The sequence below is a fragment of the Gymnodraco acuticeps genome, unplaced genomic scaffold (genome assembly GCF_902827175.1).
Source record: "Gymnodraco acuticeps unplaced genomic scaffold, fGymAcu1.1, whole genome shotgun sequence".
NCBI lineage: Eukaryota > Metazoa > Chordata > Actinopteri > Perciformes > Bathydraconidae > Gymnodraco > Gymnodraco acuticeps.
Window position 1 is genome coordinate 3,821,747 of NW_022990947.1, and position 25,357 is coordinate 3,847,103.

The 25,357-nt window shown below is 40.4% G+C and overlaps 2 protein-coding genes across 6 annotated transcripts; one reads left to right on the top strand and one right to left on the bottom strand.

Moving 5' to 3' along the window:
- Nucleotides 1–272: 272 nt before the first annotated feature.
- On the bottom strand, nucleotides 273–12,998 carry hnrnpk (heterogeneous nuclear ribonucleoprotein K). 5 transcript variants are annotated; one of them, XM_034234945.1, is made up of 17 exons: nucleotides 12,843–12,908; nucleotides 11,783–11,860; nucleotides 11,485–11,645; nucleotides 11,010–11,107; nucleotides 10,725–10,781; nucleotides 9,738–9,781; nucleotides 8,251–8,323; nucleotides 7,582–7,695; nucleotides 7,163–7,291; nucleotides 6,509–6,843; nucleotides 5,949–5,996; nucleotides 4,309–4,348; nucleotides 3,527–3,542; nucleotides 3,039–3,071; nucleotides 2,822–2,889; nucleotides 2,351–2,520; nucleotides 273–1,126 (listed from the first exon to the last, which is right to left on the bottom strand). In XM_034234945.1, the coding sequence occupies exons 3-17, from the start codon at nucleotides 11,540–11,542 to the stop codon at nucleotides 1,096–1,098; spliced, it is 1,314 nt and encodes a 437-aa protein (XP_034090836.1). In that variant the 5' UTR covers nucleotides 11,543–11,645; nucleotides 11,783–11,860; nucleotides 12,843–12,908; the 3' UTR covers nucleotides 273–1,095. The 5 variants fall into 5 exon arrangements, with proteins under 5 accessions (XP_034090836.1, XP_034090838.1, XP_034090835.1 ...); XM_034234947.1 differs by lacking the exon at nucleotides 11,783–11,860 and having other exon boundaries at nucleotides 7,582–7,689; nucleotides 12,843–12,998; XM_034234944.1 differs by lacking the exon at nucleotides 11,783–11,860 and having other exon boundaries at nucleotides 12,843–12,998.
- A 478-nt stretch (nucleotides 12,999–13,476) lies between these two features.
- rmi1 (RMI1, RecQ mediated genome instability 1, homolog (S. cerevisiae)) lies at nucleotides 13,477–23,932 on the top strand. Its single transcript, XM_034234943.1, has 9 exons — nucleotides 13,477–13,788; nucleotides 14,431–14,541; nucleotides 15,568–15,717; nucleotides 16,743–16,813; nucleotides 17,088–17,211; nucleotides 17,664–17,739; nucleotides 21,186–21,375; nucleotides 21,958–23,113; nucleotides 23,282–23,932. Exons 1-9 carry the CDS (start codon nucleotides 13,627–13,629, stop codon nucleotides 23,345–23,347), a joined length of 2,106 nt encoding a protein of 701 aa, XP_034090834.1. The 5' UTR covers nucleotides 13,477–13,626; the 3' UTR covers nucleotides 23,348–23,932.
- Nucleotides 23,933–25,357: the final 1,425 nt, after the last annotated feature.

Below are 25,357 nucleotides of genomic sequence, written 5' to 3' on the forward strand. Positions count from 1 at the left end.
CATTTGCAGATTCCAGCGTAAAGTGCTGCCACTGGTTTTTCTGATATATGTTTTTTGTAAATCACTTTGTCCAAAACATTTTTATAGAGATAAACAGATAATAAAAATGATTGATAGTCGTAGTTTTAAGTTCAAACACAAATGCAACTCTCGCCTATTACAACCACATACGTTTTTAGCTGTTAAGCCATCTGTGCACAGAAAACTGATACAGCTGGAATGATTTTGCACAAACAAGATTAATAAGAAAGCTCATTACAAATGCAAATTGGTTGAGTAAAAAGTGGCACCTTCTTTATTCATTTTACAATTAAACAATGTGAAGTCTAGAGCATGGACAGCAAACAAGCGTAGAGCACAGGAAATTGCAGGGACAAAATAGATACGTTCAATATCATTTGTCAATTCTTTAATAAAATGTCAAAACAAATTCTAGCCACAAGTTTCCTTTTTGAGGAGCTAGTCCAATTATTCAGATTTGTTTCATCACACAACTACCATGTATTTTATTACAAATGAGTCAAGACTGTCCTGTATCTTGTGACAAGAGTCACATCTCTAAAAAAAACAGAACAAATGGTTCAGTTTGGGAAAAAACAGGATCTTACATTCTGCAGGTTTCACAGAGTAGTAATGTGATACAACTGTGGGTGAAGTGACCGATATAGACAGGAGAAAGCACACCCAACCTACACACGCAAGCATGCGTGCACACACACAGAACAGATTTATACCAGACACAAACATACATATACATGTCAGAGAGTTCAAAAACATCCACAAATAAAAAGTTATGTTCATTTTTTGTCTGTCAGGAGACTGAAGAATATTTGTGATAGTTGTGTGTTAGAAGAAAAAAATCAAACTGTATCTGTTAAACTAATGGACTATACTATTAAAATGCAGAACATCTACATTTTCTTTTATGCACAGGAATGTTGGACATTTATTTCATTAAAAAATATAAAAATAAAATTCAAAAAAGACACCCACAATCCAGCATAATAGTCTGAAGGGGTTGGACAGGGGCAGAAAGGTTGAGGGGGGGGGGGGGAGGGGGCAATCTGAGTCTGCTTCAATCTGAGTCTCCTGGGTCTACAGCAAATGACCAGAGTACTGCTTCACACTGAAATAAAAAGAGTGGAAAAATAAATAAAATACACAAGAAGTAAATTGCAATTCACAGGTTGATGACAGTGTAAATATATAGCTATATAGGATGAAGTCTCGGGAGGAAACGGATGGGGAGGCGGAGCAGGGGGGAGACAGACTGCGGGTGAGAAAGACAGGCAGGGAGGAAGACGGGCGGGGAGATGTGAAATACGTGGCTGACGGTGAGCGAGAAAGAGGAGGAAAAAGAGGGGTGTGGTTAGTCCTTGTGTCCAAGCAGCACACTGAAGAGGGAGGGGAGGAAGGAAGAGGGAGGCAGGGTTAGTTACCATGGCAACACTACACTACTCATAAGACAGCGGCGGCAGGTCTACAGCTGTATTAGCATTCGGGCTAAGCTTGGATAGCATCAACAAGGAAGTGGTGTGTATTATACGTGCCTACTGGTTGCCAAGGGAGACAGAAGAGGAGGAGCCCGTGCTATTTGGCAGACTGTGATTTGTTGTTGGTTGATCTAACTAAAAACAACAAAATCACTAGTCTTCCACACAGCAGCAGCCAGGGGAAGAATCAATCCACTCCCTGCTTCACATTGAAACGGCTTTGATGGCAAACAAACATACTGTTGTTTAATTTTATCGTATCCATTCAATTCAATGGACAAATGCAACAGAAACATGTCCATCACATTTACCCTTTTAAAGAAATAAATGAAATATGTACAATTGAGTTTGCCAACTCATTCACAGCCATTTCATGCAAGAGGCAGGTTTGAACTAGTTGCAGGTTGCATGGGAAAGAAAGGAAGGGGGTTAGTGGAGAAGAGACAGCAGGCAACATAAATGCATAACCCAACGAAATGTGGGTTAACTAGTATTGCAATTCAATTTTTAGAAAAAAAACATTTATGCATTCTCAATATTAATCACAAATATATTTTTTATAGATTGTTATTTTTAAAGAAGTTAAGAGGGTAAAGAGAGAAATCATCCTTAACATATCAATAGTTAATTTCAGCAGAAAGAGGAAGGCTGCACTTCCTAAGATGGGTTGTATCCCCTAACTTCTTACGATGCAACCCAACAGGTGTGAGCTCAGGACTGATTTAGACCCCACAGGACAATGTTAGAGGTTTTGAAAAGATTGCGCTTGTTGATCTAAGACTGGGGTGCTAATCAGGAATTTCTACCTCTAATAAGACGGATGTCAATGTAATCCATACGGCTGTGTCAGAACTTGCCTGTTCTGAAGAAGGTACTGAGCATTCTGGATCTGATCCTGGGTGCCAGTAATGGTGATTATTCTGTCCTCAGAGCCTTCCAGAGGCTCATCGATCTTGATGGAGGCTCCTGACTCATGGCGGATCTGTTTGATCCGCTGGCCTCCCTTACCAATGATAGAGCCAGCCAGCTGTTGGGGCGGAGGGGAGAAGAGAGTGTGTGAGGCACTGGGATGTGGTTCTACTGTGTAAATGTGAAACAATGAATAATAAAACATCTCAAATTATTTTTGTTAATTACACTGAAGGATTAGTAAATATGAGGCAGATAACAGGACTAATGGGGCCATGTGATGCACAAATAATTGGCTATGAAATAAATGACTACATGTAAATGATATGAGGATAATGAGAGAGCACAGATAACATGATCACATGAGACAGTGTAGAGTTTTTACTCCGTGTGCCAATTTGATGCGTTTATTTACTCACATCTTTTGGGATCGTCACTTGTGTGGTAATGACGGGGCCACCCATTTCATTATAGGAGCCACGTCCACCTGATGGCAAGAGGGAGGAGGGGTGAGGACCAAAGCACACACACAGGAAAAAGAGGGGTGTAGAAACAGAGGGAAAGTAAAAAGTGCACTAAAAATCAATGCTCGGCTGCCAGCATTATGGCTCAGCGATTGATAGGAAAGAGACTCACCTGACTGGTAGCTATCCCATGATGAACTGTTGTCTGAGCAGAAGATAAAGCATTAAGAACATTAACTCAGTATAAACATTACGGTTTTTTTCTTTCTGGGAAATGTGTAAACAAATAACCCATATCAAGAGTAAGATGTTGCTCACAATACATTTTCAAAGATCTTTCAAGAAAACTGCTAAATAATTAGCTCTCTGGCGTGCAATGTAAACAGCAACACTTTAGGTCAAATGTCATTTAACTGAAGTTAAAATACCAATATTTTGACAGTCCAATAGCCACGATGACCTAGTGTGAGCTGCAATGTCCTTCTAGCTATGTGGTCACTGTAAGGCTTTTGTTATTTTCTCTATGAAAACAACATTCAGACAAAATAGACACTACAATACAAATTGAAAATAAAATAATTTGCAGCATACTAAGATGCATTAAAAACCTTGAACCCACATTGATATAACGACAGAATAAACACGAGGCTTAGTACTCACCATATCCTCCTCCACTCTGTGAAAAACAAAAGCAAACACGAACATGTTACATTCTGTATAGTCAACTCTTTCACCTTTTTACAGATCCCAGATGAATGGAGGATTGTAAGCACAAATGTGGATGATGCAGCATCCTCGTCCATGGAGTAGACTCAACTAAAAGCCAACCAGTTTTCATCCATAACTCCTCCTCCTTCCCTCCCTCCCAGTCTCTCCATCAGCCCCCATTTTCACCTGCTATTCAGCTGCTGCTATCACCAAGGCAACAGGCAATTCAAGAAGCTGTTGCCGAGCAACGGCAGGCAGTATCCTGCCAGCTCTCAGAGGCAGAAAGCGAGAGAGCGGGAGAGAGACCTTCCAGTCTGTCAACAAAGCGTTATTATTGCCTAGAAACCAACCATAGCCACCCCCACCCCCAACATCCTCCCTCTCTTTGCAGGAAAAACAGGCTGGCCGTGAAAAGTACACAGTAAGAGGGCAATTATGGCTGATTTTTACAGGGTCTCTCCGGCTGTAGTGATTATGGTCATTTGGTGGGATGTCTTACACCATGCAAAAACTAGCTTGGATAAATGGCCGGGGTCAGATTGAGTGTGTGCTCTTGGATATAGGGACTAGCTATGGGTGTATTGTCAATAAACCACTATTATGATTACAACACAAAGGACAATCACAGCATATTGTCTGGTTGTAGGAACAACCAGTGTCCAAGCTTGAGGACGCTGGCGCCTAAATGAGATGCTAGAACCAGAGCTGCATGCATTTAGCAAAGGGTCACTAACCATGTTATCACTGTAGCGATCCGGTCTGCCTCTTCTGTCACTGTTGATGAAAGAGTGTCATAGAGGGAGGGAGTGGGGGCAGAGAGACAGAGAAAGACAGAGAGAGATGGGGGGGGGTTGGTTGGAAAGAAACAGAAAAATGATTAGAAAAAAAGCTTGACAACCTTCCAAAGGAAATGTCTGGTCTAGGTCAAACTGCACACACACGCTGAGCAAGATTACAGTATAAACACATTTCCTCTCAGCAATCTTCCCACACAGTAACAGGAACAGCTCTGACAGTGTTATGGTGAGAGAAGTGACAGGTGGTGGTGGTGATGATGATCACAGCCAAGGGCTGCTGCTGCTTTTTCCCCGCTATTGCGGAGCTCAAATTAGGGAATTAGCTGAGGAAATGTGTTCAGATTTATTTTGTAGTCTTGCTGTAGCTAAGAAGATACATGCGTGGATGTACTTTCATGTCTAACTATGGACTCAACATAACTTCATGTTGGGTGATGCTTTAACAGTATTTGGCTGCGTTTGCGCCGAATTAGGCGTTGCCGAGTGTCAGATAAATGAGTGACTACTATGTGAAACATAACGTCGCTTGGTAAATAGCACAATGTTAAAATGGGAGGAATAGTGTTTTCTGCTGATTTGGTTTCAGCCCAACCAATTTTCTATTACACATTGGTGTCCTTAGCTACGATGACTCAAAATACATGACGGAAATAAACCCATTATAATCTAGTGTCTTACAAGCATGAACAGTTGTTTTTGTTTTATATCAATTTGATCCTATTCCTCTAAATGTGGATAGTAGACACTAAACCAAGGCCAGGTAAGGATGGTATTATTCTTGTTTCGGGGAGTGGAGAGCTTCATGTAGAAAAATGACTTCTCTATAATTAAGTCTCGTTGTGAAAGCATGCCTTTTTGCAGGGGACTCTTGCTTCACATCTATATGTCAGCTTCACATTAGCACATGACCTTCACACACCACCACAAGTACTTTTTCTCAACCTGGGAAAAACTGGGAAGGGATAGCCGAGTGGATGAGTTATTAACACAGAAAAGAGGAGGTCATACAACATCACTGCAGTTGCCTGCAAAGCACTGGAGTGAACAGGTGGATGGGGATCGGGGTATGGGTCTGATGCAGGCTAGAACACTACAGGCAAACAGACAGGAGAACCACAGATGTTTGTAGGGCCATAATTAGTACCGAGAGTAAGTGATGACAGGCAGGATTGAGTGTTATTTCCTCATGAGCTATGATAGGAAGGGGATAACCAGGCATATTCAACAAAATGCAACAATAAAGTAAAAAGGAAGAAAACATATGGGTCATTTAGGAATACCTCAACACTTGCAACTTGAATTGTAATCATTATTGTAAGGTATTTGTGAATGGAAAAATGCTGTACCCATGTTAGCGTTAGTAAATTACTTTTTGCTCACAAGACAAAAGGGTGAAATAATACTCTATAGGAAGCAACACCCAATGGTATTTATGAGAAATATTTGCTTCAGTAAATGACCATTTCAGGACCTACCGCTATTTTGCAACAAACAAATGACAGAATATCGAAATGTCAAAGTATCCCTTTTCAGGTAAATAAGGAGGTTGAAGCAAAGGTTTGTGGACAGAGACTTACTTTGACCTGTCATCAGAGCCACGGTACGAGTCATAGTAACGTTCTTCTCTGTGGACAAGATGGAGATGGGAAAAACACACCCAGACACACAGTGATGAGCACATACAATTAATGGAATGATAACCATGATACAAATGTTTCTAGAGGGGTAGTTTGACTCTCGATAACATGCAGAATACTGGAATCATTTTATCCTCTGAATTAGAAGCTGTGGACAGTGCCCCTGAATGAAAAATAAGAACCTGAAGAAGGATTTAGCTTTTATATTCAGATGCAGGAGGCACCATAAGAAGAAAAGGATTATTTTAAACATCAAAGGACCATGGGGAGGGGATCATGCAGTTACTTGGAACTTAAGTGTTTAGTCAAATAAATAGGTTGTACAAGATTGTATATCTATTATTATCTGACATAAAATATGACCATGTGCAATGAGAGATTTATCTTTAAGTTTGACAAACTAATTTGATTAAGTGGAATCGCTTTGGTTGGTGCATAGATCACAGACAAAGCGAAGTATGAAAACAACAGAGAGCAGCAAAAGACTTCTGATGTCTTACCCTCCTCTGTGTGGGTGTCCCATGGGCATGTTGCGTCCACGGCCACTTCCCCTGCCAACCCTACTGGGGTGGGGGGGTGGTGGTGGTCCTCGGCGAGGGCTCATCTCCTCGTAGTCTCGGCGGGCGGGAGGCATGGGTCCACGTCCACCTCTGCTAGAGGGCATTCGGTCAAATCCACGGTCTCCACCGCTGGATCTGCCCCCCCGCATGGGGAACCCCCCTATGAGCCTACGACCGCCGCCCCTCTCTTCAAACACCACGGTGAAACCGCCATATTCATATGTTTCGTCGTAGAAGTTGGGGTCGTAGGGCTGTGCACGGCCCTTTATGGGAGCCTAAAGGACAAAGCGAGATCCACTAATTGGAATGTACAATAATAACGGTGTGATGAGATGCATCTCTTAACGCCTATACTATTATTCCTAACCAGAAACTACAATTGAATTAAATGTTCTGTTGCCTCTGCAACTAAAATATTAATTAAAAATGTATCAGTCGAGCATCACATGTTGATTAACGGTTTGCTTATAAATTCAAGGGTCCAACACTAGGCTACATTTGACTTATCCAACCACAAAGAATGATTCAATATGTCACAATTCTTCAATGCATACAAATAACAAAAAGGTCTCCGCCACGTTAAAAGACACATACCTCAGCAATGAGCTCCAGCATGGTCTTGATACACTCCACCACTCTCTCTGTTTTACCGCCGACCAGCACCACCCGGTCTGTCGACTGAGGACAACACTCCTGAAACAGCTTGATGCTGGTCTTTGTGTTCTGCCGAGACACAGATACAGCCACACATTGGGGTCACAGAAAAAGCCTCAACACTATACGGCTTTATGTTATGGTTATTTTAACATCATTCAAATATGTAAAGTAATAAAAAACAAGGAAACAAACGATTAAGAGAAGAAAAAATCCTTTCTATAAAAATCTATTCATTATTTTCTTGATACAATTGAAAAGCTGGCATCAATAATGCTGTCCATAACCCACACATTCAGCCTGTAATGGGCTTTGCAATTTATTTATTTGTGAAACATTGCTCCTTTTTATCAACATACCTCTCTGAGCTCCTTGATCTTGGCTCCCTTCACTCCAATGATGGAGCCAGCCAGGCTCTGGTGGATCAACAGGCGTAGCTCGCAGTCGAAATCCATCCCATTGTACTGCTGGTACTGAGCAGAACGTTTAGCATGTTAATTGTTGGGTACAATTAATCACATACTCAAAGTTCCTTAGAGTTATAAAAAGGAGGCATATAATGGCAAGGTAATTTATAGAAGATTAAAATAAGAAGGTATTACCATTCTTTATATAATTTGAGAAAAAACCCTTATGGTGACAGAAAATCTTGGAATTGTTTTTAAAAAAATGTCATTTTAAGCCTTCATGTATTTTATTTCTGTCCAACAATAATTGCAGATACAGCACGTGGCAACAGTGTTATTGCCAGCATTTAAATTAGCGCAGTCCATCCCAACTAAACCACTTATCTGCACGTGAAAATAGAGGTTAAAAATGTCCAACCGACAAAACTGCTACAGTAAAATGTAAAAAAAGTATTACATTTGAACTAGAAAAGCATCTCTGTAACACAAAGGACATTTAAAAAGGCATACCTTTGTGATCATTGTAAATATCCAAATTTGTTTTCACTTCCAAATAAAAAGGTTACGTTTATTAGGTTGAATAGGACACGAGCAGAGAAAACAAGTTCAACCAGTCCTCACCTCTTCCAGTGTCGGGATAATCTTAAGCAGGATTTCTCCAACTGTATCGATGTCGGCACTGATGCTCAGGATGCTTCAGAATTCACAGCAAGGACGGGATTGGGGGTGCCAGCAAGACATCCCAGGGGGGAGGGAACAACATTTCAGATTAGAGAATTCGTGTCAACCCTTTTTTGCAATAATAATTAATGACACCCGATTTAACCAACTCATTACTGAGACTAACACCGCTAAATGAACTGTTGAGATCCAGTGTATTCTAAATATTTCAAGGTCACTGTAACTGAATTAAAGCTTGTATCCCAAATAATGTTTGTCCAGAGAAAAGAAGAAAAAAGGCTAAATAAAAAGGGACCCAAAGAAAAGTGACTGCATTTGGTGACCAAGACGTGGGAGGGGGAAGTCTGAGGAGGATCTGGCAGGAAAAGCACCAAAGGTGCTAGAAAGAACTCTAAAGTCCTAAAGCACAGTTTGGTGGATGCACACCACAAATTGTTTGACTAGAAAAACCTACAATAAGGTGCCAAACACAACTTGGAGAGATCGTGACGACAGGGACCAAAAGAACCCTGTCTATCACTTTTATCAAGGTAGACTCTTACATTTGGCCAACAAATATGAATTAGAATTTTGTTGTCTGCACCCACCTAGTGACATAATAAAATAAACAATGAATTTACTAATCAAGGAGAACTTAAGTGCAGTTTGCACATGGAAGTAGAATGCTAGACAGCTTAGTGAGAGTAACACAGTAGATTATACCATGGAAAATGAAGTCTGCCACCACTGGGGTTGATGTTTTTTTATGGGGATGGGAGAAGCGATAAACATAACACCAAGAATGCAGGGATGAGTGGGACGGGGGGATTATCTGATGTTCAATAGCTCCAGCAGTCAATAACAACGTTCAGATGAAGCAGAAGAAAGGAAAGACACACACAACATGAATCCTAGCTTGTTTGATGCGTTTTAGAATGGATGGACAACGTGAGTCTATCAGTATGAGGGCATCTCAAGGAAAGAATGGGATGGTGCGAGAAGCAGGTAAAACTAACAACTAAAAAACAAGAACACCAGTATATCCATTCTGAGGGGGGAAGGAGGTGAAAACGCGAAAGGTAGGAGGATAGATAATCATCAATGAAAATTTAAACAGAAAAAAACAAAACACACATATTGCACAGATTAAGGCAAAGATTTAAAAAGACAGTGGCAGATTGTGGAAAAACCCTGACAACACCAGCCTAAGTTTCAATGTTGAGACGTGACTTTAAAAATGACATTCAAAAAGGATGTTGACATGGCTTTTACAGGCAGATTTGGACATGAACGCATTAAGGCATTTTGACTTAGGCTAAAATACTTAAAAGAACAGGTAGATTAAAATACAGTGATTTGACAGAGGCAGGATGACTATTTATAATTCATCTCTTGTTGTTTGTTTGACCTGTAGTCAGGCAGTGAGAGGGAGGAGCTTAGGGACATACCGCTCAGGCCCACTGCTGTCTGGGACTGACACACTGGCATTGTACTGGGCGTGGAATGGGCAGGGGCCAGGGCCATTCGAGCACAGATGTCAATCAAGTAAGGCGCCCATTTAGGGACAGGGCACGATTATGGACAGGGCCAACCAGGGTGTCAGGTGGGCGGGCGCAGGAGGGGCCATCCAGAACATGGGCAACAGAGGAGGAAGTGGGCAAAAGTCAACATAATAAACAAGGGAGAGGGAAGAGGGAAGAGGAATACATTTTTAATATACAGGCTCTACACTGTTCAAATGTGACTTTTATTTGATTCTCTCAGAGATTGGTTTGTCAAAGAGAGAAAAGGTGAAAAGGTGACATTGGAAAATGGGTAATGGCATATTAAGAACATGATAAGTTCAATGTTGGGGAATAGACCAGAGACAGTGAGAGAGAGGGGGAGAACAAATTGTGGAGGGCTAGAAAAAGAGGCAATGACATTTCAATGAATTAAGAATTGATCAGTTTGCCTTAACACTTCTTAAAAAAGGTATTAGCTGGAGCTGTTGGTGACATCATGAACACCGCACTGTGCTAATACATTTAAATTAACAAGAGCATCAGTGTTGCTACAACAGCATTGTTACAATTAATGATCTATATGGAGAAACAAACGGACATGACTTTGGTGCCAAGGGGCAGTTTAGCTGAGGTAATCACGAGGATCATAAGGGAATAAAAAGATAAAAACAACCCCAAAAAGGTTGTCAGAATTCTTCATGAGCTGAGGACTAATCTTAACACAGGCATCAGCCAACCACACCCTTTGTTAACACAGAATCAAATATTGCCAAAAAACAAAACTAGATTGTAAACAGCTATCAAGGGTAAGTGGTTTGAATTAATACAATGTTTTGGAAGGCTGAACAACATTGAAGAGAAAATTAAAGCAAACAAAATGAATATTCTAAATAATGTTCACGGTGTATGAAATGCATAAAATATACTCACGTCTGTACGAAGGGCTTTGATGTTTTTGCCACCCTTCCCAATTACAGCTCCTGCATTCTGAAATCACAAAGAGTACTTACAAAAACTGGAGACATAATATGAAAGAAAATAATAGAAACTATAGTAAAGCAAGTTGAAATAAATTATTCAAAAGGGCAAAGATGTGTACCGGGAAACAAAGAGAAAATAATACAAAATAGAGTATAAGACATCGGCAGTCTTTTTAGATTGGCGCAACATAGAAAGGGACATCAAACATGTTAAATCAAAGGAGAGTTAATTTACTTTGCTCTGCAGGAGGATGCGAAGCTCTACCATCTCGTCAGAGTTCCTGGAGCGCTTGAACGATTTCTGATCCTCTGCATCCTCAGCAGGGCGCTTACCTGGCATAGGGAGATAAATACACACACACACACACACAACAATGCATACAAATAAGATACAATGAAATAATCAAAAAGGCCACAAATAGCAGCGAAGAACAACATCTTAAGACTTTGTCTGGAAAACCGAAAGACAATGCTTTTTTTTTTTAAGTGAAAACACATGAAGTTGGTTTCACACAGAAAATTAAATATAAGCCTAGAGTGAAACATTATAAATCATACATAACTTGCAATATTGAAACTGAAGTAATCAGCTGCTAGGACACTGTCAATCATATCATTTCATGGTAAACTGACATTTCAGAAGTAGATACATTTGTAAAACCTCTCAAACAACATTAGTAACAGAGTAATACATATGTAAAGTGTTATACCGTTGGTCTCAGTGTTGCCGAATGAAGAATCCTCTTGCTGTTCAATTTCTGTCTCCATGGTCTTCTGACAGCGAAGGAGATGGCGTGGGCACCTCTGTCCGGAGAACAGGCAGCAGCAGGGAGAGAGAAGCAGAAAACTGGCCCCGGTAGGCTGTGGTAGTCTGTAAGCATTGTGAAAGGGGAGAACATAATTAAGACAATTCAGACTATGTGCAGGAGATCCGGTTATTCGAGAACTCGAGATAAGTTAGCGAGGAAAACGAGGGAGAAAACAACTGGCATAAAACTCGCAACTCACCGATATTTATTACAGGGACAAGGGCGTGTTGAAAGGCGGAACTAAATAAGCAAGGACCAAACAGCTGCTGCGACCTGTCTGAGAGGGAGAGGCTAGTTGAAATACTACATGTAATATGAAAAGGCTTATTGAAAGTAAGGTCTGTAACGGAACAATTATAATCACATATGCATTAAATCATCCCTATGTTTGAATCACTTGGATTGATGTTTGACTAACAAAGCAATCGTTTAGGACTATTATTAATCGAAGTGACACAATTATTATTATTATTATTATAACAGTATCGCGTCGTGATATTCATAGTATTCATAGTATCTGGGTGCAGAGAAACTAATATTGCGCATTGTTTTCGAGTTAACGGTGTCTGCTACGCTTGCTAAGAGACGAGCCGATCAGCCAGTGACGAGAGAATAGTACACATCTTAGATATCCAAATAACGTCACTATGTATCTATATAACTGCATTTGTATCGGGAAATAACATGGTGGGCGAATCATCAGTAGCCAATGCAACGTGACAGTTAGAAACTGGGACCGGACCTTAGGTAAATAACTGTACCACTTTGATGACATTTAACAAACTGAAAGTGAGCTAACGTTACCTTAGCTCATCTGAAGCTAACCTTTCGACCGTTGGCTAAATCCTGTCGTTGCTAGCTATTTTAGCTACGCGCTTCGTCGTGTGGATTTCATCGAGCAATTCCCCTAAATGTCAAACGTTCACTTATTCAAGACTCGTAACTATATACATAAACTGCATAGTGTCGTTTATATCTCTTATCTATCGAGGTTTAGTCACTAAAACATGAGAACTTGATTAATACAAAGACCAGCCCGAGCCCACTCAAGCTAGCTGCTAGCTCATTTCGCCATGTTGCCATCATTTCGGTTGTGCACAACGGGAGCTAACGTTAGCCGGGCCAGCTAATTAGGCAGCGTTGCATCAGACACAAAACAAGGACCAAAGACACCACTAAATGTGTGTTTCTTTATATAGTTCCTGTGTACTTCAACAACATTGGGCTCAGAAAAATGAAAACATCGTCAAAACACAAACCTGCAGAGCAACACCTCAGTCGTCCCCTTTCCTTCTCTACCGAACCTGGATCTACAGGTTTTTGGTCAAATGTGCCGATTGGCGGAGAAAAACGCCAGTCAAGCAGCCGAGAGTCACAATTGGCTAGAATAAACGTCGGTCACAAGATAAGAGGCGTTTCCAAGCCGTATTTCCGTGTGCTGTTACATCCGTGAATTTCAGTGTGGTTGCTCAAGTTACTCCTGTTTATAAGGTATGATCTGATCAACAATGATACTTTTAGGTTATGTCTAAGTAATTTTAGAGGAACACATGTTATTTGTAATCAACTGCTGTTTAATATCTGAGCTTCTATGGTCATGTTGTATGGGCACACAGCTAATGTGCGCAAACACTACTAAATAAATAGTCAACTTTGGCGCCTTGGCAGCTTTCCACAACACTTCGTGGAAGAGGCTACATCCATGTCTCTCATGCAACGTCTACAACTATTACTTATAACATTAACTTATTTGGTATTATGTTGTTGCATTTGTTATTATTCTGCTGCATGCTATCCCTAATTCTCACTCTATATTTTGTTCTCCCCCTTCACAGTACCTGGACGTGACATTAATTACAATATATGACATTTGAACCATTACTTGTTAATAAATGGGTCATTGCTAACGTGTGCTCCGTGGGAGAATCATTACTGATAAATGCAATTGAATATAAATAACGTAACTGCCTTTATATAATTAGAAGCAACAGAGAGGAAATTATCTCGAATTGGTCTTGTCAGATACACACAAAAGTAAAGAGGATGGCCCCTGAGGTCCAGGCAGTGGTACATTCTACCCAAGCCTGGCTGCGCTCCTCCTGGCACGTTCAGGTGCCCTTTGCCTGGCTGGAGGCCTGCGTGGAGTGGCTGCAGGAGGAGGCTGGAGGAGCAGGTCGTCTGTCACAGCAGCAAATCAACCAGCAGGTATGCAGGATGTCTCAATGTGTTAATGTGCAGCTGAATGCAACATGATGAGTCCACAGTCTGCTCTGTTGATATTGAGATAGCTCAGTTACATTACATTACAGTTCTGAAGACGCCATTCAAGTATGGGACTTGACAAGATCACATAATAACAGGTGCTTGTAAATTAAGTGGGGTGGGATATGGTCTCTGGCATTTGGTCATGATGAATCTCCTCCTGGTCTTTCTCATGCACTGACTCCTGGTTGATAAGCTATAACCCCTTCCCAGTCAACGTAACTTGTTTTGGTGTAGTGTCTAACTGGCAGCTGATATTTCTGCTGTATTCAGTCAGTGTTTTCAGGAGATTTAGCAATTATTTGACAGAAGCAAAAACGTCTGCAACTATTATAGATTTTTTTATTTATCGTTAAAATAATTTTTCCTGCAGAAATGCCAAAAAATACTAATTTAACCTTAGAGCAGATGGTCGAAAGTCCAAGAAGATCATGCTCTAAGCTTTAAAAAGTAATACAAAACAATACACATAATATAGAGTGTTATAAAATAGGTCTTAAGAGTAGAACATGTACTTGCTGTGAATGACAGATTTGCTCACAAATTAAACCCTCCTGTTCCTCACTACATGATATGAAATTGTAGGCGCTGGACCAGTGGCTGATGACAGACCTGAGGGACCTGGGCCACCCGGTCCTCCCGGAGAGTTTCTCCCAGGCCCAGAAGACCGAACTCAGCGGCACCTTCTGTGTCCAGGTACGGACTTGTTGATCATATATTTAATTTTCCGTATTTCATATCATGCCACAGCACAAATATGAGTCCACACTGAGCAAAGAAAATTACCGGAATGTTTCCATCTATTTCTTTCATGGAGCCAAAACGTTATGATTAACTTATTTAGTTTGTTTGCTGTTGATTTGGCTTTCTATCTTAAAAAAGGTGGTTGAAGCAATGTGTTGCTTTATGATAAAAGAAGTCTTAATATTTCCCTTTTGCTTTATCGTGATCCAGATTATAAGCCAAATAGGTGTTGACATTTATTTGTATTGACAATAACTGTGATATTTAAAATAATGTAATATTGATATCATAATAATCACATAAATGATAATATAGTATATGTATATATCCAGTGTCCTTTTGAAATATGTTCTGTTTGTAATCTTTTGTACAGTCGTGGTTACAGACTCTCTCTACACTCCTGTTTTCAGTGTTAGTCTTTTGCGAAATAATAGACAAATCTCACAATAAACCAAGTTAAATATTAACTGAATGAAATAATTACCATTACTATTTTCTTTTTCAATTTTTTTGTTGATATAGCAAACATATCGTAAGGATGAATTCTTCTGGCCAAGATAATCATGAAGTGATTATTTAATATTGCCCGAAATCCAATAGAACTGTGTAACAAAAAGACAAAAGCACACAGCAAAATAAATGCTATTGTGCAATTATAGGGAAAAAAAAGATTGGAGTACAGGCGGAATCGATATTATAAGAAAGCACTACTGGATTCCACTTTTCCTTTCGATAGAAAATTAAAAGTGGAAACTCTGAGACTGAGTAATTACATGTAAGTTGGTTCCCAAGACAAAATGAGAGGAGCCACAAGATACATGTAGCACTCACAAAGAAGACTAGCAATTAAAAAATCTCCAGAACAGTACTGTATATGATTTATACTGTTATGGGACTGTGTCAAGCGGTTCAGTATATTTTTAAGAAATGTATATGCAGCAAAAGGTTAATGTTACCATTGGTACCACTCTGTGTTAGGTTGACTCATTACTGGACATTGGTCAGCCTGCCTACGGTCAGCTGCAGAAGTGGAAGGGCTCAGATGTTGCCAACGACGACGTGTCTGCTGTCACACAGGCCACCCAGAGGCCCTGGGAAGCCAGGCCAACACGCATGCTACTGTTGCAGGTCAGAGGAATGTCTGAAATAAAGAAGTTATTAAAAAAAAATTCCCTTTGAATTGGAAATGTATTTCTTTGTAAGTGAATGCCCCCAAACAGTTGGATTACCTGTCATAAATAGAATATGCGATATTGAGATGCTGCAAAGATTAGTCGGTCAGGGAAAATATGGCCAAGTATTTTGATTATTTATTTATTTTTTAAGCAAAATGGGCTGAACAATGTTTTTTTTAGCCTCTCAAGATGAAGATGTTGTAGTCTGAAAGTAAAACTATTGTACAGCCTTTTTTACCATTGTGCTCAAACTGGTTGGGACTAAATTATAACAAATACAAAGTAACACTATTTACCAATGTGTGCAATTATGCTCAATCAACTGTCCAACCATATTCTATAGCCAGGATTTTTCTTTTAAGTGCTAGTTCGGGTAGAATAATGTAGACTTCTGCTTCTCTTCCTAACTGAATCAGAGTGGAGAGGTCCAATCAGTGGTAGAATATGAAAGAGTAAATTGCTGGAATATAAGGACTGTAATTTTCACCTTAAGTAATACACTTGTCACTGCTCTTAGGTTTCTCAAGAATAGTGCTAGCGTTGCTAAGAAACGTTGCAATGCCTTTCTTCTTTTCTCTTTTTCTTTCTCCGATATCCAAAGTCTCTCAATTCTAGGAGTCATGCGGGCAAAGACCCATAGCAGTTTAAATGCACTAGAATCACTGTCAAAAGCAAGCGTAACGAAGCAGACGTGTCCAGATAAGCTTTGCATTTGGAAAGCTCAGGCCAACCAGCATTTATAATATATAGGAAAACCTCTATTTAGAAATTCCCTCAGTCTAGGTTTGAACCAGCAGTAAAGTTTTGGATGGTTTAGCAGCTAAACACCCTACTGTAATTGTGATTTACATGTACAGTATTACAGTAACTGCCTTCACAGGTAGAAATGCTTTTTGTAATTTGTTCTTGAATATGTAAATCTGTCATACTTTCCCTGTTCGGTTGCTCCTGCTCAAATTATCTGTCTCTGTTGTACAGGTGACTGATGGAGTCCAGAGCTTGGAGGCAATGGAGTATCAGTCCATCCCTGCACTCAGCACAGCTCTCAGGTAAGAATCAATCCGAGTTAATTTACCTGCATTCTGGTGTCCTTCTTTTAAAACAATAAATGTATTCAAACCTATGGAAGCTAAAGGAAACGGAACAACCTTTGTTACATATTTACGTGTTATTTGAAATGTTCATTTCATGAAATCGAAAATCACTGCTACGTCACTGCCAGTTTCTCAAGGAAAAAATAAAACACGATAGTTTAAAAAACCTTTTTGTAACATGTTTTTAAAAAATAGTTTATATCGGATTGCCTTTTCTTCTGACCGTCAGACCTGGTGTGAAGCTGCAGCTGCAGGGGAAGATGGTTTGCAGACTTGGGATGCTTCTGTTGGGGCCGTCCAACATAAAGGTCCTGGGTGGGGAAGTAGAGGACCTGGTGGAGAGGAATACACAGGTAAACTGTTGCTGTCTGTCAAAGCAGATATAAGCCAGTTCATGGCTTCAGGGAGGGTGTGGCTCAGTGGTTTAGTGCGCTGATCCTCGAATCAGATAATAGCAAGTTCGAGTCCCACTGCAGTCAGCATGTCGTTGTGTCCCTGGGCAAGACACTTCACCCCAAATTGCTCCTGTGGGGATTGCCCACAGTACTGAATGTATGTAAGTCGCTTTGGATAAAAGCGTCTAACAAGTGACATGTAATGTAATGTTCACGTCTTAATTTGTCTTACAAATTTGGTATGAGACTATTTGGACCTAACCGCCTGTATAGTGATTATGTCCAAAGTCCAATAGGAATGCTTTAGTTCCTGTTTTGTACAGCTACTGAAGCAGAGATAAAGTCAAATTCCCAGAAATTCTTGTACAGCAGTGTATATTATTTAATAATATATATTTTGTTACCGACAGAGCAAGGTGCTGTGTCGGACGCTGGGAGTTCCTGAGGAGGAGGAGCAGCAGCAGCAGGAGCCAGCACCACAACAAGGTATATTCAATTAACTTTAACAATTCAGATTGTATATACAGGGTGTCCGCAGGGTCTTAAAGTATTAAAAGTTGATGAATCAATTTAGCGAAAATTAAGGCTATTAAAAAGTATTAAACTGCATTTTCCAAGGTATTACATTTTGTAGCTTGTTTTCAATAAGTATATAAATTGTCCAAAGAGGTTGTATTCTAAAGTCTGCCTGAATGTAATCATTGCGTAGGTGTGTAGTGTGATTCTGTGTAGTTTATTTATGGCATCCCGTTGGGTTTGACGTCATCTGAACAGGACATTGCACGCTCACTGCTTGATAGCGCGCGAAGGTCCGTTTACGCCGGTTGTTAAACATCATCGTTATGGGGAAATGCAAGTCTGCATCCAAATGGTTGGAAGATAAGGAGGAAGGACAATCAATACTTTATGTAGTAAATGTGAGGTAAAGTGTGTTGCCAATGTAACCGGTTAAAACTCAAAGTGGCGATGAGGTCTTAAAATGTATGGAAAGGGTCTTAAAAAAGGTCTTAAAAGGTGTTACATTTGACTTCAGGATTCCTGCATATACCCTGTATATAATATAATACCTGTTTAAGAATGGTAATGGATGCCTGGTTTCTCAGCCTAGGATAGTTTAAATTGTTTAAGTTAGGTTGTATAAGGTAGTTTTCTATAGTCAGTGCATTACCTAAAGTAGATTAGCTATGGTCTCTTTAAAGCCACCAGACCCCATTGATAAAACAGACATTTTGACCTCACAGTACATACGAGTTGCTGCTCTTCCACAGCCTAGATTGGTGAGTTTGTATTTTTTTGTGTGATTTTGGTTAGTTTGGATATACCTAAAGTGCTGACCAATATCCGCTTGTCAATACAACAACTGTGTTAAGACCACCCGCTTCCAACACTGCAAGCTATCACATCAAAATACCCATTCTGTATTTTAAAGGTCCCATGTCATGCTTTTCCGGTTATTACTCGTCCCCTTGTGTGTTATGAAGGTTTTTATGCATGTAAACCAGGTGTCAAACTCAATTTCATCGTGGGCTACATTAGCATTATGGTTGCACTCAAAGGGCCGGTTGTAACTATATAAATATACATATATAAATTAGGGCTGTCAAGTTAACGCGTTAATAACGCGTTAATGCAAAAAAAATTAACGCCACTAATTATTTTAACGCGATTTAACGCATGTGTATTTTTTTTCCTCGGCCGCCCCGTAGTTTCAGAGCGCATCGAGTTTAAAATACCATCTACAAGCTGATGCTGACAGCCCCGCTTCTGCCGCCTGCTTGTGGCAGACCACACTTCCACGCTCACCGGCAGGCACCGACTGGCTATTGGGAGGACCGGGAGGGTGTGTGTATGTGTGGCTCGAGCGAGAGAGAGACCTTACGTGCATTGTTGTTGTTAGCATCTGGTGCTAGCTAGCTGCGCTAACGGATATAAGGAGCTGTTTAAATTAAAACAGAGGAGCGACATTTCGCCGACAACTGCGCCGAGCACTTGACTTTATGCAGGAAGCCAGACAGTGGGACATTGTACGAGAAGTCAGCACACTCAGCACGGATAGAGCGCGCAAGATGATCACAGCGTCCAGGCAGCTCCCGTTCGAGCATATGCCTTGAGTTGCACATAGCTCCAACGATCCATCTCACACACACACACACACACACACACACACACACACACACACACACACACACACACACACACACACACACACACACACACACACACACACACACACACACACACACACACACACACACACACACACACACACACACACACACATTGTATTAGGTTCCAGGTTGAATTGAGGCGAATATTTGTAATATTCATAGGTTGTTGTGTTTAATATTCATGAGGATATTTGTCATTGTTCAAATGATAATAAACATTTGCATAAAGCATATTTGTCCACTCATATGTTGATAAGAGTATTAAAAACTTGAAAAATATTCCTCTAAGGTACATTTAAAACAGATAAAAAATGTGCGATTAATTTGCGATTAATCGCGATTAACTATGGACAATCATGCGATTAATCGCGATTAAATATTTTAATCGACTGGCAGCCCTAATATAAATACATAATATATATGAAATGATGTATTATATTATTGCCTCTGTATTGGATTTTTATTGGATAGGGTAATAACTTCATAATTAACTACGTCTGAAAGCAGAAGTCTAGGGTAAATAATTGCAAGTCTCTCTCTCGAAGAAGAAGATTCAACTTATTGTCATTACGTAGTACAGGTACTAAGTAACGAAACGGTTTCTCTGCATTTGACCCATCCTAGTGTTAGGAGCAGTGTGCTGCCATTTTGAACGGCGCCCGGGGAGCAGTGTAGGGAACGGTGCCTTGCTCAGGGACACCTCGGTAGCACTTGGTCTTTCCGGGACTTGAACTGGTGACCTTCCAGTTGCCAAGCCAATCCCTATGGACTTCGCCATCACCGCCCCAGTGCAGTCTTCAGTGCGCATGTCACAAAATGAGATGCATTGTGGGACATGTAGTTTATGGGCAACATGCTTCTTCTGTAAGATAGGATAAGATAGTTTAACAGCAACAGGGTGAGATTGAAAAACAGGACAGATTCACACAGATTAATAAAATTAAGGATAAATCAAAGATAAAAATAAGAAATAACTATAAAATAAGAAATTAATTAAAATAAACATATATAGATATACTGTAAAGCGGCATGTATAATAAACGTATTATATTCTTTGTAAGCTCTTGCGGGCCACATAAAATCAAGTCGCGGCACCCCTGATGTAAACGGTCTGCAAAGTCAAAAACCCTCAAAGTATACCCTGTAGCAAGTAAAACTCTAACACAGAAAAGACCTATCTATGCTGCCCCAGAACGCCTCGTTGGAGATTTCTCTTTTTCCATTGTTTTCTTCCTGGGTACAGTGACGTGGCCATACCCAAATGGACCCATTGGTCCAAATGGACCAATCCGTGGAGCCGTTACGTTACGTCCGCGGAGCCGTTGGGTTAAGTCCGTGGATTGGTCCAAATGGACCAATCCACGGACTTCCTCACACACACACTCAATCTTTTCTCAGCTGCAGCTCCGCCGATTTCTCCTCCCTGAGACGGCGGGACGCGGCGAGGCTGTGAGTCAAACTCCCAGCCAGGCTGCGGGTGCGTGTGTGTGTTCGGACTGGGTTTCGCTGTGTCTTGCTGTCTCGCAGACGGCCACTGGGCTCACAGGGAGGGGGGGCAGGAGCTCCAACAAGCCGTTTAGGACAGAGTGAATACGCATACTATACAGAGATGCTGTATGAGAAACCAATGTGTTTTTGGAAAATTGCACAATATAAATATATTCTAGTAGACCTCAACAATGGAATTATGATCAGTAGAAATGGCCATGACATGGGACATTTAACCTAATCATGATGTTTTGTCTCTTTTTGTTTCCTCTTTAGGTAACCAGGAAGTGGAGGACCTGGACTTTGATGACGCAGAGTTGTTGGCCACTCTGGAGGCCCAGGAGGAGGGGGGGAGGGCTCAGGGCGGTCCTGTTGGAGACAGTGGCTACGGGACGCTCAGTGAGACCTACACTCAGTCCTCCAGGAGCTCCTCAGTCAGGAGCCACGCCTCGACAGCCTCATCCAGGTGGGAGGTTAACAATATAATATCTTGACATTCTATGCCTGAAACTCCTCTGTTCATATTCTTTGACATTTAGAATGTAAGCATAGTGTTTGTCTTGAAAAAAAGAAGATCTGCATTTATCCTACAGCTACTTTGGGAAGCATTTCACACGTTGATTCAGCCTATAGTAAGGTAGTCTTTGACGATCCATTCTGCATAGACAGAAATAATTTACAATACATTTAAATATAACGTCTCCTTTTGATTTGAGTGAAAGACAGTCATTTCCATCACAATTATGAAATTATATGAAAAATGAGCTGTCCAATTATTGTAGTTTAGTAGCTGTAATCAAAGATAAAACACAACAGTTAAGAGTGATTTCTGATCTAGGATCTTGGTACCCTTGTTAGAGCATGAGAGTATTCCATTTGTTCCCAAAAGACTCCTACCTCTTAAAATAGTCTGACCATATTTGTTTTTATGTATATGATCATTTATTATGACCTCTGCCTCAATGGCCCACCAACATTGTGAAAAACCCTTGGAATGTTTAAAAGCTTCACAAACTCAGTCTGACATTTTTTGGCTGGTCTGTTACAGAAGTGGTTTGAACCAGAGCAACAGAGGTGGTTCAGTCCAAGGTCGTCGCCAGGGTAACGAACACGAGGACTTTGACCTTTCAAATCAGCCAGAGATCCCAGCTCACAACATGCCAGATGAAGACTTTCCCGACGAAGACTTTGACGATCTTCCTCTGGATGAGTTGGACAGTGTGATTTTTCAAGAGAGTACAAACATTACTGCGCAGTCTGCCATCAGTCACAGGAGCACGCCACAGAACAACAACAACATACCAACAGGAAATCCTAACAGAGCAACAAACGCCCAAACTGCTCCATACGATCAGCACACTTTGAATGACTCTGATTCACAAATTGGATCAAACAACTCCAGGTCCAACACACAGAAAAAAGACTATCAAGGCTTTGCTAAAAGAGCAGCAGCTTTAGAATCAGATTGTGTTGCTGACGATGAAAGTGATTTCATGGATGAGGAAATGGATTGCTTTCTTGCAGAGTTAGATACTGGGAGGTTAAATCAGCTCTCTGTCCATCAAGGACCTAGCAAACACAGAGAGAGCTCTACCAACAAAACAGACACTGCAGGCTCCAGCTGTAGGATTACCAGCGTGTCATCAAGAAGTGTAAAAGAGTCTGCATTTGAGAGCTCACATAACACACCTCAAGTGCAAAATAACAGCTCAACCACTGCAGTAATTGATAGACTATCTGCTAGAACAGAACCTCAGAGTAATTCCTCAGCTCCTGCTCTCTCGCTGACCTCTCCACCTTTTACATATTTGTCTCTTCTTGAAGAGATGATGTCCAAACCACAACATCCCCGCACAGAGATCCGAGTCAAGGCTTTCATTGTGACTCTCTTGGGAAAACTGAGCAGCACCAACGGTTTTTGGCGCGTCTGTGCCACAATATCCGATGGAACAGGGTTCATGGACGTGGAGCTGTCCAACGAGGTTTTGACGGGCCTGCTGGGCTTCTCGGTGGCGGAGAAGGGGGCTCTGAAGCGTGACCCAGCCCGGAGAGGGGAGCTGGACCACGGAATGAGGAGGTGTCAGGAGGAGCTGGTGGACATGTGCAGTGTTATGACCATCGTGCTCGGGCCAGACGGAGGAAGAGCTGTCGTGACCAGGGCCGACCCCGTCAACGAGAAGGTGGTCCAGCAGCTGGAGCAGAGGGTGAGGGACGGGAGGAAATAGACATGAGGGGAAGTGGGGGCGATAATGAGAAAATTACAGGCAGGGGAGAAGTTTATTGCCCTTAAGCAGAGATGAAAAATTGCAAATATATGCATCGCATTGAAAATTCTCCCTCAGGTAATGAAGCTAAGGTGGTTTTTCTTTTAGGATTGGTATTTAACCTGCCCTTCTGCTGCGGATTTGGAGAGCAGGATGTGTGAACTGGATGTCTGACGATCAGCAAGCAGCCTGTTGCAATGCATCCATCTGGTATATGTAAATGTGACATCCTGTCATTTGTCAGTAGATGGTTTCATTTATCTATTTAAAGATCTGGCACTGCATCACTCCCAAAGATAACCGATACATAATATCTACACTAAATGTTAATGATCGGTTGTAAACATATTAGTTGAAACTCCCTAATTGTATTCAAACTATAACTATGTGAGGAGGAGAGCGGAGCAAGTGAGATGAGAGAAGGGAGCGGGGGGAGAAAATAAGTCGTGTTCTGATTGCTGTAATGAATTGCTAGCCTTTGCATCCATTCAGTACATTCATTACTTCTGACTGAAAAATGATTGAATATCCAAGAGCAGCATGGGTCTTTAATAAAGCCCACCGGAGGAGAAAGAGAAGAAAGGGAGATAATAAGGAGAGACCATGAGCTTCGATGATATGTGTTTATTGTAGAGCATTATGTATATATATCACACAAAGGTGATGTCCTGCTTGTTTTAACTGTATATTGATAGAAATTGTTCTGACGGTTTTATAATTTTATTTTACACTGACTAATAAAACATGCTTGAAACAAAAGCTTGTTGCTAATTTTATCTTTACATTTCTCCTTGTCAAATGAGCATTGTATTCAAGATGAAAAACATGAAAAATCAATCACTGGGTGAGTAGCAGTGTTTCATTGGATTTATAATAGTCTTAAGTGTACCTTTGGGATGTGCAACATTTAAGCACACATATACATAATTAAAAGCAGTATTATCTGGTCTTGCAGCTCTTTAGAGGTGTCAAACATGTCTCTTTAAGATGAAACATCTCAACAATTTGTACTCCTCATTCATTTGTGTCTTGTCTGCCATCATACAATATAATTAGGTGTCTCTCACACATTAATTTCCTCAGTGTGAAAATGAGCAAAACACAGGCTAATAAAGGTACCACAGAGAATGTATGTTAGTACATGTGTGTATGTACGTACGTACGTATGTACGTGCAGGAGGGCTCATATGTGTTTGTTATTGTCTCAAGGCACTGTGTGCACTTCCATTCAGGTAGCTGGTCTAGCTTCATTAAGGCTAATCAGGCTGAGCGTCTAAATGAAGACCCTGCTATGCATGTCGATAACCTGTTATGTGCTAATGAGGCTGGGGGTGATGATGAAGGAGGGGGAGAAGCAACCCATAGGGTGACACGAGGAATACATATTTGGTGATAGATTAAATGAAAGAAGGGGGGTTTTCTCAATGATCAAACCTCACCTATTTCACTGTATGCTTTCAACTAGTAAATATATACAGTCAATACATAACTGTACACCTTTGACTAAAATACATTTCCTAATTATGCGTTCCCTTTTTAACGTGTTCAATGTATGTGTAGTCTGGTTCAAATGTAAGCCAGAGAAGAATCAAAAATACTACGCAGGGATAGAAGTCATGCTGGACATATAAGAGTAATAATATAATACGAAAGTATCGCTATTGTTAAAGTCAGAAACAGCTCTTTTAAGTATGATGGTTTATTGATCTATTGTAGGTCAATAGAAAGCTAAAATAAGGTTTGAATAAAAAAAAAAGTAAATTGAATAAAGCATAAACATTGTTGTTTTTAGTTTGCTTATGAAGAATATAAATTAGATTGATATTAAATTTAAAAAAAATGTAATACTCAACCTTTAAGCCTCAAGAACACCCAGGTGAGATTTGTCAAAGTTTAACATTTGTATCATTTCATAGGACTAATACACAATTGAGTATCAGATAAGATTATACATACATTTATATATAACATAATGATATAATTTGCATCTGCCCAAGTAGTTTCGTAATATTTCCAGTTACTGCTGCTTTTTACTCAAGAGTAAAAAAGAATTATATATATATTTTAACTTTGAGAGCACTATTAAGTTGCATATTCAGATTTGACATTAAACCATATAAGCTATTCAAAGATTTGTTAAAAAGTATTTAGCATTAACGAACATTATTACCAATAAAATGCTGC

What these genes read in the sequence shown, in the direction of transcription:
- rmi1 (XM_034234943.1), top strand. Translation starts at nt 13,627, where the DNA reads ATGGCCCCTGAGGTCCAGGCAGTGGTACATTCTACCCAAGCCTGGCTG. An exon ending in GCACTCAGCACAGCTCTCAG is followed by an intron (nt 16,814 to 17,087) that starts GTAAGAATCAAT and finishes TCTGACCGTCAG; the next exon opens with ACCTGGTGTGAAGCTGCAGC. An exon ending in TCCAGCAGCTGGAGCAGAGG is followed by an intron (nt 23,114 to 23,281) that starts GTGAGGGACGGG and finishes TTTTTCTTTTAG; the next exon opens with GATTGGTATTTAACCTGCCC.
- hnrnpk (XM_034234944.1), bottom strand. Translation starts at nt 11,542, where the DNA reads ATGGAGACAGAAATTGAACAGCAAGAGGATTCTTCATTCGGCAACACT. An exon ending in AGATCAAGGAGCTCAGAGAG is followed by an intron (nt 7,292 to 7,581) that starts GTATGTTGATAA and finishes GTGTCTCGGCAG; the next exon opens with AACACAAAGACCAGCATCAA. An exon ending in CAGTACCTTCTTCAGAACAG is followed by an intron (nt 1,127 to 2,350) that starts GCAAGTTCTGAC and finishes TTTTTATTTCAG; the next exon opens with TGTGAAGCAGTACTCTGGTC.